At 34.2% G+C, this 12,556-nt stretch overlaps 1 protein-coding gene across 1 annotated transcript in view; it reads left to right on the top strand.

Annotated features, from left to right (window-relative positions):
• LOC149080198 (ras-related protein Rab-8A-like) overlaps positions 1-5,875 on the top strand; it is a 33,703-nt gene extending 27,828 nt beyond the window's left edge. Inside the window, exon 7 of the mRNA XM_089239245.1 lies at positions 5,434-5,875. Coding sequence (XP_089095371.1) covers positions 5,434-5,535 — 102 coding nt within the window. The 3' untranslated portion in view covers positions 5,536-5,875. The remainder of the gene's footprint in view (positions 1-5,433) is intronic.
• Positions 5,876-12,556: the final 6,681 nt, after the last annotated feature.

Here is a 12,556-nt window from a genome sequence, read left to right as displayed (position 1 = left end):
CGCAATTATAAGCCGCGGATCACTTAAATAATCTGAGAATGCGCCGCGGGTAACTTGAGTGATGTAGAACCGCACTGGGGGCCAATTAAGTGCTCTAAAACTACGTCACATGTCACTCAAGTGATCTGAAAATGTGCCACGGGCCGCTTAAATGCTCTGGAATTGTACCACGGGACACTTAAGTGATCTGTAAATGTGCCGCTTAGTTCATTTTACAAAATTAGGTTAAAGGGCAGGCTGCAGCAGATAACCCCAGGGCCATATTTGGTCCGCGGGCCAAGGACCTTTATTTCGATTTATCATTATATGGCTTAGAGGGTGGGTCGCAATGAATTTATTAAAGATAAATTTTGAGTTCACAGCCTTCAAATAACATTGAAATTAAGAGAAATTGATTATAATAACATATAAAGGTACTTTCTTCCGAAGTTTCAATTTAAAAAAATATTTTTTTTGCATTAAAAAAATAAAATTTTTGATCGTCGGAAACTCCCCCCGTGTACGTCTCTCATCCCACCAATATGCGTTAGGATACAGAGGGGCAGAGCTGATGACGAAATTTTGCTGACAAGGGGGGAGGGGATCAAAAATGGCTAAAAATTTGCGTACGTAAAACTTGAATGGCCCCTTAAATGAGAGATGGGCTTACATTCACACCTCCAAGTTGGAAAACCACAGGAAACAACTTCAGCCGAATACCACTGTGCTACCTGTTGAAGATGTTATTAATGTACCATCATTATTATTATTATTATAACGAGTCGCGGAATGGCAACAGTATGGCATTCGAATGTCGTTTCGGTTGTTATGGCAACATGTCTAGGCCGGATGTTTATTATTAAAGTGCCAGTTATGTTCTCGTTCGTGATCGATGTAGTCGCATCACTAAACACTACCTAAGTGGATCGAACCCGGGTCCTCACGATGCGAGTCCATCACAATCCCCACACGACCCCACGGTGGCTTGAGGGGAAAACTAATGTGAGTCATGTGTCTTTCCAAGAAAAAATCCAATTCTAAACGGGAAAAGAAAAGAGATCACACTTTTTTTTAATTCGCAGATTAAATAGCTCGACGTAAGATTAAAACTGAAATATTAAAAAAATGAAGTACAAGGCGGGCAAAAAGTCGGTAGAAACTTTAAAAATTCATAAAAACCGGAAAAATAACAGAAATAAAAAACGGTTTGCAGGGTTAGCATCGCTAGGTCACGGAAATTTTTTAAGACAGGATAAAAATAAAAAACAGCCGATAGGTGGCACTGATGTACACAAGTCAAAGAAAAGATACGGAAATAACGAACAGAATGCCTCCAAATCATTTATTACAGCAGTATGTGTTCCACATGAACACCACCACAGGGTATAACACATTTCAGTCGAGTCACAAATCCAGCAACGGCAGCGTGCAGCAGGTCCACATACACGGTTTACAACGGTGAACTGCTTGTGGATTAGGAGCACAAGTTATTATAACCATCTCATTTGCATATTTCCACCGAAGTCGCTCTTACCAACGCCACCTATCGGCCGTTTTTGAGTTATTTTTCCTGTTTTAAAAAATTCCCGTGACTTAGCGATGCTAACCTTCCAAACCGTTTCTTATTTCGGTTTTTTTCCGGTTTTTAATCATTTTTAAAGTTTCTACGGACTTTTTTCCCACCCTGTATTTGAGTTACTTTTGATGTAGTTTTTTTACAATTCCAAATTATTGCGACATCGACCGCCCAATAATTACACACGTGATTCCTTGTGAAAACTAATATGGAAAAGTGCTTTCAATTTTTTGATTTGACCCATAAAAAAGTTATAACGCTTTAAAAATTGATGATGTCACTTCAAAATTCTGCCAAATCCACCACACGCACACCAAACGTATAACTTAGCGTTTTTGAAACTATATAAAAATAAGAACCCTTAGAGAAATTGAGGGATGCAAACAGAGTTTTATGTATATTTCTCTCTCTCTCTCTCTCTCTCGTATGTATGTGTGTGCAACATTGCAGTTTCTTAGTTCATCCTGAGGATTAGATAAAAAAAAAACAACTGCTTCAAAAATTCTGAAATATTATGCAGAAATGTTTACTCGTCACGTATATTAATAAAATGAACCTCAGAAATTAACCCATGCGAAGTATTATTTTATAAAATGTGTAATTCAGATTTTTGAAATTGATACATTTTTTTTCATAATGTAAAAATAAATAAAATTCTAACGAATGAAGATATCTAAGGATGTTCATTTTACCAACACATATATCGTATAAATATTCCTACAAAGTTTCAAAATTTTTTGGTGGAATAGTTTTTTTTTTTTTTTTTTTTATCTTTATGGATGAGCTCAAAAACTGCAATTTCAGAAAATCGCGTTCAGTGGTTTTTCTTGTTTACGCGTTTACACTATGTATAATTCATTAATTTTTTACTTTATTTGGAAAAAACAAATTAACCCGATTGAGACTCGAAATTTTTTTGTATTTGATTTTCAATTGCATGAAATATTTTTTTAAGTCATGTTTGAAAAATTGACTTCAGGGGTCGTGACACCCTTTAAATGAATAAAGTATCACTAACAATTTTGAGATGAGATTTTTTTCCCCCAGTTCCAATTCAGAAGTTTTGGAAAATTTACATGTTGCAATCAGATTTTGATTGTAATTCTGCGACACAATTAATTTGATTAACACTATATGCTTAGTGAATGAAATCGATTACAGTTACAAATTGTTACTACGAAGTCTAACAAATACAGTTTAACATTTTTATATCATCTCATTTAGTTATGAGTGTATGTATGAAAAATATTAAAAACCATATTTAGAAAAACAAATAATAAAGTGATAGCTTTCACATTTTGAAGATTGAAAGCTAAGAAAATAGTGCATAATTTTTCGGGGAAAAAAATTAAACGAAATATAAGAGCATCTCTCAAAGGGGCAGCAAAATTAGTAGTGTCTAGGGTGGTGAGAGCCTGAAGTTCGTCTCTGCTAAGAGGGGCCCGCGGCAACAGCCCCCCCCCCCCTATAAATACGCCCCAGAATGAAAATTCATCTAAAAAATTTACCAAATTCTGCTCGAATCATGCAAGCTGGAATAAATTTCGAAGTCGTGTCAAAATCTTTCTTATAAAAAGGTAAATTTATTAACATTTCACCGATAAAAATCAATTGCAGTCACAAGGAAATTAAAAATCTTCATTTATAAATTAGTATGCAAATGTGAATGAATAACCAATAGAAAAAAATCCGAAACCACTAAGCATTTCGAATGTCAATTCATAAAATAATTAGTTTAATTAAAAGTTTCTGACTGAATCGTTGTAATTATTTTACTGTTTCCACCAGTCACCTTTGTCAAACTACAATTTTTACATCCTTGATTGAAGCTTTTTACGCGCAACAGTTTCGATGAAATTTTAAAATTGCTCAAAAATATTGCCCTTTTCATTGATTAACATGTAATCTGATTAAAACGACAGCGTAAAATAACGATCGCAAAAAAGAAAATTAACACACATACGCACTGTATTCACCTTTCCTCAAAAAATTTGACTTGATAGTGAAGGAGAACAAATTACCACGTTTCGGCAAAAAGTATTGATTTTGGGAAAACAATTTTTCAAACACTTTATTTGTGTAACACTTTATAAATCTGGTGATAAATTTGTCGATATAGTGAGCTAAGTTATTACGTCATAACAAGGTTATATTCTTCTTCACGAAGAGAAAAGCGCCAATCGTGAAAGAAGATGATCGAACTCGTCGTCGAAGTCGCCTAGCAGTCGAGTGGTTAGGAAGCTAGCCTCTCACTGTGCAGGTCTGGGTTCGAATCCCGGTTGCACAATTCCATAATGTACTTAGGTTTTAACATGGGATACGCTCATTGGCGAAGATCACAATTACGTCATTGAAGATTGAGGGAAATTCTGACTCCGAACCTATCTTGCGACGTAGGAGCCGAACATTACCGATTCGGAGCTACGGCTGTTACGTTTGGCAGCTTATCGCCAAACACCAGGATTCATTAACGATATCGCTTGTATTTCGTCATGAATGCTCGCGCGATATTACAAGGATCTAAAAATTTATAGTAATATAATTATCATAATAATAATGATATACAATATAATATCACAACGCAAAAAAAAACATGTTTCCGACTACTTTATCAATAAGTGCCCCTGTAGGCCCCCCAAACGGCTTCACCCCTCGGATGTCGCTTCGCTCCTCCGGCTGTTAAAGGAGGCCCTCTGCCCCCGGACTGAAAATGTCAACTCTGTTCTCACCACAACCGGAAATATGGCGAAACTGATAAGTTGAAACAAGATGTTCCAAAAACAGACCGTGGGTAACACTATTTAAAAAAAAAAAAAAATTCGAGTGGGTTTTCAATGGATTCGAACCCACAACCTTCATTACACAAATTCCATGCTCTTACCATTAAACCGACTGGTATATAACGATCGTTGGTAAAATTAGATATATCTATCATTAAATCTTGCCAGGAAATATATTGGCGCCAACCAACAGTCGACGGAAAAATGCGCACCAATAACTATGTCGCGCATGCGCATTACATCGAGGCCCGAAGTCACGATCGGGTGTGACGATTTAGTGACGCAATAGTGATCTTAACCACTGAGGCACATCCCATGTTAAAAATCCTATGTACGGTATGGAATTACGCATTCCGCCCCGGTTCGGGCATGGATGCATAGCCCACTAAACAATTATGAATGTCTAGTCGGCCGTGATGGATGTCTACTAACAAATTCCCTGGACGGATCATGCTGATCCCTTGGGAATACGTAAAAGAAAAAATAAATAAATAAAATAAATGGGATCGAATACGAATTTCAGTTTATATTTTCAAACAGTGGAATCCCACTGCTGGCAGAGAAATTTACTTTCGCTACTTGTTTGGCGCGTAATTGACCCTTAGAAAATGACACGTCACAAAATTTTGACAACATTATAACTCCTTTAATATTCGTCCGATTCAAAAACGGAAAAACTTTTCTTTATAAGTTTTTTACAAGAAATCGCGTGTGTAATTATTGGGCGGTCGATAGTTATCACCCTGTATACCTGCACTCTTTGTCTCGACGATACTGTAACTGTTATTAGAGAGCAATCATTTGAAAACGTTATCGTCATCATTTCAGAAAGTTTATGCAGGGGGAAGAAAGTTATACTATACAGCAATTAACGAGGGCTCATCCCAAAACTTCTCAACATGATTTAATATATTTTGTGAAACCTTCATCTATTTTGTAGCCTACAAACCACAAACAAAACCTTTCATGTCACAGGCACAATTTTTAGATAATTACCTCCTCCTCCCACCACGCCTCCATACTGCTTTCAGGTGCCTAATGTTGTGAGTTTATACACGTAAAAGTTTTTTTTTTCAGTCTGGCATTCGTTTCTTACAGGCTAGCAAATTCGACGAGATGGAACGGCTGCAATGGGAAAAAGCCGATCTACTGCAAAGTAAGCAGCTTACTCAAGGAGGAGCTTACCGATGTGGATGCTAGTTCTTTTGATTACCAAAAATATATCTGTATATTGAACGAGTATATATATATATATATATATATAGTTTAATTTCAATGGAAACTGGAAGACGCACAGAGCCCCATCTGGCGAGTGGTCAGCGAGTACAAAAGAGAAGTTGTGAGACTTGTGTTAACTCTTGTTCCTATAACATCTTAGGAAGCAACAGCCTCATTAGAAATTGGGGAATACAAAAGAACAAAATCTGTTGTTTGTTTCACTAATAGCCTATACTGTGATAAAAAGAAAAAACAGTGCTTTGTGTCGAATGTTTAAATTCTGAAAAACTTTTTCTAGAGAATAAAATTTCATTTCACTGAAGAGTCTTTTTATTAATTCAAATTTTTCTAATACAGTAAAACCTCACTGCAACACGATATCCTTTACTACAATTACTACAATAAACTCCTCTATAGCGATATTGTTGACGATATTTCGAAACCGCTACAAAGATATATTATTTATATTTCACTTAAAACCACCTTCGATAATTTTAATTATATCAGTGTTTTTTTATTTTATTTTTTTATTTTAATTCCTTATCAGTGTTTGTTCTTTTGGGGATATTTAATAACATCGGTATTTTGCACTATCTACCGTCTGAAAGTGCAAATGATGTTGCCATGAAGCTACTTCCTGTGTAGTACGCAAGAGTGTTGTGCAGTCAACCCCCTTTCAGTGTAGAACAATTAACTGAATATATTACTCAATTATAACTTTTTGTTGCGAATAAATGCTTAAAAATGCATTTCATAGTGGTACTAACAACGCCAATTCAGAAAAGATGCCAACAACATAGATTTGGTGGCGACTGATGATAATGCTACCTCTCGATATAACGACAACCTCTCAAGCCTTTTTTTTACATGTTAACTGGTGGGGATTTTGCTCCACTAGCCTTTCTATTTGCCCCACCAGAGAAGATAAAAAATTGACCACTGGTGGAGCAAAGCCCTTTTCTTGTTTTCCTGGAGCAACTTGAACTTCAAACCAATATGAAGGGAGTAAAAGAAAAAACTCACACAAAAAGATTTCGCCCTTTTCGAGGCCAATTTTTTTATGACTGATCTTTTTTTTCAAGAAGGAAAAGGAAAGTTCAACTAAAAAGGTAAGTTTTCCAGGGGCTGACTTCTATGGAATAGGTCTTTTGCTCTCATAAAAAGTCAGACAAAGAACAGACTGAGGATAGCCGAGGTGAAAGATATATGACCATTGATTGATTTTTTTTTTTTTTTTGATGCTCATTAAAGTGAAAACGATTTAGTTATATAACATTGGGAGTAGGAAGAATCGAAAGTTACCGGGTTGTCATCAGATTCCGGGGTTAAAACATTCTATTTTAGAGCAATATTGATAGATAAACATCAGTGTAGTAGCAGAAAACCATTCAAATTCGGACATAGGTGAACTTCAGATCCGAAGAGAGGGGAGTGAAGAAAAAAAGAAATACAGTGGGGAGAGATACAAAACCCCGTTTTTATACGACTTTCGAGAGACCAAATCAAGGCAGTTTTAATTTAGCCGTGATTCTTCCATAATTTTTATTTAACTTTGGATTATGCTTAAAAGTTGTCTGAATATGAAAAAAACAAAGAAAGGTCATGAGATTATGATTTTTTGATAAATTTAATCCAATGATGACTTTGCCTTTACTTTAATCCCTCTCTCTCTCTCTCTCACTCTTCAGGATTCTTACGATTATTTGACAAATGACAAAAAAAGAAGAAAATTAAAAACAAATTTGTAAGATTTTCTGCGAACAATACTGTTTAATGAAAATTGCTATTATAACATTAATTTACGAGTAACGGTTTTATTCACTTGTATTTCCAATCATTTATTTATTTCCATGTATGCACAAAAATTACAAAAGAAAAAATCTGAGACGTATTTATCTCATCTACAGGCAAATAATTCAAAAAATTATATTACAATTAAGGAAATTTTATATATAATACAAAAAAAGCACAAAGACAAATTAATGTATTGTGTAATATATTAATTATTTATTTAAAATTATTAATTTATACTAATAGAACAAAAAATAAAAAATACGAAACACAAAAAAGTTAAAATTTTCAAAGTATGGTAAAAAATGAAAAGATCAAAGAAAAAATAAATAAATAATTTTAAGAAAACATACAACAAAAACAAAAGCAAATTTTTCTAAATTGAAAATTATGTGCAATTATAATTTCCATTCAAACAAAAAATTGTACACTTGAATTTAAATTTTCTCCAAATTTTTATTCGAATGCAATATTTTTATTTGAAGGCACACAATATGTTGATATATATGCATATTGTGTGTCTGATATATATATCTTAGTCAGGTTCACGATATAGATCTATATCATGTTCAGGATATAGAGCTATGTCTTGTAAGATCTATATCAGGTCTATATGGTGAATCTGATATAGATCTTTGTCACGTTCACGATATAGATCTATGTATTTCAAACAATATTAAAATAATTTATTGTCCCAAGTTATTGTCCTTCAAAGTAAACATTATTCACATGGAATCAAATGCATATTCGACTGAAAAATTAAAGACTTGATCAATTAATATCATAAATAATTTGCACCATATAGGACGAGATCGTTCTATATCATAGTTATGACATCTGATATTCCTCTGACATTGCGATATATAACGATACGGTACTATATCGTTGTGCTACTGGGGCAGTTTTGGGGTTCCAGTTGAAATGAAAACGCCTTGTATATAATTGATGTTGCGCGTCGAATAAATTGAATATTTTAACATTAATACGTATAGGAATAAACTGCGACCGAAGCCAAACGTGTATAATGAATGTAAAACGTGTCAAATGTTTGTAAAAATTAGAGAGGGGGGGAAGGGGAGAATGGCATGGCATCTATCTTTGGGGGATGTGTTGGTGATAGTATCTCTTTGTGATGAAGCTAGCCAATGGCCAATCTCAAGCGGGGCCATACAGTAATAACAAACCATTAAAAAAAATACTGATCAAGACCTGGGGTGTCATATGTCAACGCCTTTTTTAGGAGAAGCTGCATAACGTAAGATGAAATTTGAGATGATTATAACCGGGAATTTCATGTTGAGAATTTATTATTCGCAAATGCGGTAAAAAATTACTTTCTGTTCAGATTTTTTTTTAAATTGAGTATTTACTTTTCATCTCTTGTTGTGTTCTTTTTTGATCGTTTTCTGGTTATCGTTGAAAAAGGATAGAAATCAACATCTACATTTTAACATCGGAAAAAAGGTAGAATTTTTTCTTGTTTTTATTTTCCCTTCTAAAGTTTCAGTGTTTGCATGTGTTTCTTTAGTGTCTGCTCAAGTTAGAACAGTGTTGACAATTTAGTTATTTTAAAACTAGATCAGGCCTTTTTCTTGACCATTTTGATGGAAAAAATACCCATCTAGTTGCTAGTTGTTTGTCCTTTTCAAAAAATGTTCCTGTGTACTAGTAGTCTATTATTAAATCTCGCATCAAAATACAGGAATGTTCTGGGAAATACGAGACGTATGGTCATCCAAATAATGATTAAAATTAATTCTTGTTATTTTAAGTCCGGTCAGTTTCTAGTTGTTTTTGATAAAGAGATGAATCTCTTTTTTGAAAAACGTTATAATTTTTCTGCATATGATATACAATTTCACCTTGCATCCTTTTGTACATGCAATAATTTCTACCTCGCATATGTTTTTTATAGTGTTTTGAATCAATGCCAACACATTGTGTCATTATCCCCATTGTGCATAATTTTTGATTGCAGCTCGCTCTGTAAACTTTTGATAGATTTCTTGCCATGCTTTTTTTCAAGTTTGTACATCGCCGCCCTCCCTGTTTTGCATATGTTATGCATTAACACAGAGAGAGAGAAAGTTATAATTAATTGATGAGTTTAATAATTTCGATAGTTAATACTTTTATTATAAAATGTAGTGCAACCTCTGTACAACGACATTTTTTCTTGGTCCGCAGAGTATCGTTATATCGAAGTTTCACTATACTTTCAAATACATAATACCCTTATTCGAAAAAACTAATAGATGTCGAATTATCACTTTCGACAAATTCACAATATACTGTACTTGTTATCAGGGCCGTAACTAGGATTTTTGCCGCCCCCACGACTTCAAAATTCGATAATTTTGTAACACGGTGTTCTTTGTTTCCACCTAAACCTGCCGCCCCCTAAATTTTTCCGCCTGGGGCAGTCGCCCCCCTGCCCCTCTAGTTCCGGCCCTGCTTGCTATACATAGTATGAATTATACTACTACTATTGCTAGCTAAGTATAAGAAGAATGATGAGAAAAGTTTCCAGTTCAATGTACCAAAAGTTTAATACGACGTGCTATTTGCCTTAGGGTGTAGCATAAGTAAAAGATACTAGCTCTAATGATCTGTTTAAAAGGGGAAGACTTCCACTTCATGCAATAACAAGGTCAATTCAATTGAGGGCAGCTCCTTTCATTAACGTCTTTTTTCGTGAAGGCGGAATGATTCAATTTCAGTTGCTGACAACGTTCAAAGCGGTTTCTTTGTTTTTTTTCCTCTGCATTTTATTCTCTTCATAAACAATGCAATTAGGAATTTGTTAATTTTACGAATAAACGTGAAATAACATTTATTTATTCTTCGTCTATTGGATAGACGAAGCATTTTGTGCATTCTTCATACATTCGTGCTGTGAACGCTGAAATCATAAGTATTTATATCGATATTTTTAATACTTTCTATAATGGTAAATATTTTTGACTATCAGCTGCAAGTTATGAATTACATTAGAAGTTTTTAGCAGCATTATAATTTTCTATTACTGAAATTAACGGATTAGCCTTAGGTATGTAAACTTTCTTCATCAAATACTTTTTTAAAATTTCTTACTTCGTGATTGCTTTCTTTTTCATGATTTCTTTTTAATGACAGCGTATTTCCGTCTATCAGTTGACTAATTAGCTAGCTAACCAACTTTCAGCTCGGCATACGTAAATTCTATCAAGTAGGGGAGAGTGGGGTAATGCCGCCACCTTAAGACAAAAACATTTTTTTCGGACTTTAAAGTAACTAAAAAATATTTTTTTTATATTTAAACACATTAATAAATTATTTCTGTACCTTTTGTTTTTTTTTAATTATTTTATAACTTAGATATATTAAAAAAAAAAAAGTTTGTGTAAAGTGGCATATTTGCCCCATACAGTGGGACAATACCGCCATAAGCTAAATCTATTAGATACGGTTTTTTTTAATTAAGCATATCGCACATAGGTATACTGTACATAAAAACGTATGTTTATTACAAATTACAAAAAGGTTACAAGCATTTATAGCCCAGCAATTAGTTTAAATTCAGAGTTAGTTGTGAAGGAGATGGCAATATTAATAGGCCTAGTCATAATACAAAGTGAAAATGTTTATGGGCATGTGCAAAAATTACAAATGTAATTTTTTGGACTGTCGTATCCACTGTATTCAGAATTAGCCCCCCTTTGAGCATATAATGCAGCGGTACCTAAGTTCGTTATTACCAAACTCTCCACAAATTATACACATTTCAACATCAGGATCAAATAAACCAAAAGCGCATCATCATCTTCATTGCCGTCACATAGGCTTTTCTTGTCAACATCTTTTGATGACTACGACTGATCGAAGTTGAGCTTCCACCTGTCATAATTCTCAGCTGCTTTCTTTTAAGACTCTTAGACTTTTCAATTTATTTACTTTTGCGTTGATTTTGGTTTTTTCAGTTTGAACCCTGTAAATTTTCAACTTTTGTTTTACTGTTTTTGTCGGTCTTATTATCGATCTTATTTTTCTTGGATGCTCTCTTCTTTTAATTCCTTTAGTGTCTAATTAACTTTTGTGTCTTTTTTTCCTTTCAACTCTTTTTGTAATTTACAGCCTTCAAGAACTGACTTCATAGGTGAGGATGTTAAAATAACTGAGTGTGCTGTTTTCCATCTTTACCAGTTTTGGTTTTGGTTCCAGGGTCTTTTGCTGGCACTGGTGAAAGCTTTCAATTGTTTTTGTTTAATTATCTTTCCGAAGATGTGCCAGGTTGAAGATTAGTATAAAAGTCTTCTGATACTGAAGGAGTTGCGCTGGTTACAGTGGAATCTGCCGTTTCAGAAGCAGCGTTCTCATCTTCAATAACTACTAGTTGGATTAGGGCAGAGGTCAGCAAACTCATTAGTCAACAGAGCCAAATATCAACAGTACAACGATTGAAATTTCTTTTGAGAGCCAAATTTTTTAAACTTAAACTATATAGGTAGGTACATTGTTATTAACTTAATTAGGGTACTCCTAAGCTGGCCTTTGCTAAAAACGTCCTCGATCTGATTGAGGTACATTCGCTGAGGTCGACCCCTTCAAACTCTCTTATCCACACTCGTCTTGTATACTTGTTTTGTCTATCTCCTTTCGTTCATCCTCTCTATATGTCCAAACCATCTCAACATATCTTTCTCAATACTCGACACTACATCTTCTTTCACTCCACAACGGTCCCTAAAATTAACTTAATAAACTTTACTTAAAGTTTTAAGTCTTAGTTAAACTATAGGTACGTTGTATAACAACTTGATATCATACTTAATAACGATATTATTTATTGATAAAATTGAATTGTAGGGTATCCATAAAATTAAATCATAACAATGACTGACAAACACTAATGTGAACAATGGCCTTGCATCTCCTTGGAAAGTTTGCGTAGGTAAGGTTTGTATTTTGTTGTTTTTAATTTTAGGCACGATTCCAGGTTCTCATCAATAAGACGACTTCTCAATTCACTCTTGATAAGGTTCATGCTTGAAAATGATTGTTCGCATGAATATGTATACCCGAATAAGGAAAGAACAGCAAACGCTAGTTTTTTCAGCTGATTATATGCGTCAGGAACTATTTCAGGTGTTAAAAATCAACATATCTTCTTTCTCCAGGTCTTTCAAAGTAGACCACTTGTGCTGTGAACTAAGTTCACATTTGTTTTTCTCCA

The sequence above is a fragment of the Pholcus phalangioides genome, unplaced genomic scaffold (genome assembly GCF_987345545.1).
Source record: "Pholcus phalangioides strain wild (caught in Gottingen) unplaced genomic scaffold, Ppha-v1.0 ptg000011l_1, whole genome shotgun sequence".
Taxonomy (NCBI): Eukaryota; Metazoa; Arthropoda; class Arachnida; order Araneae; family Pholcidae; genus Pholcus; species Pholcus phalangioides.
This window is presented reverse-complemented; position numbering and strand designations above follow the sequence as displayed.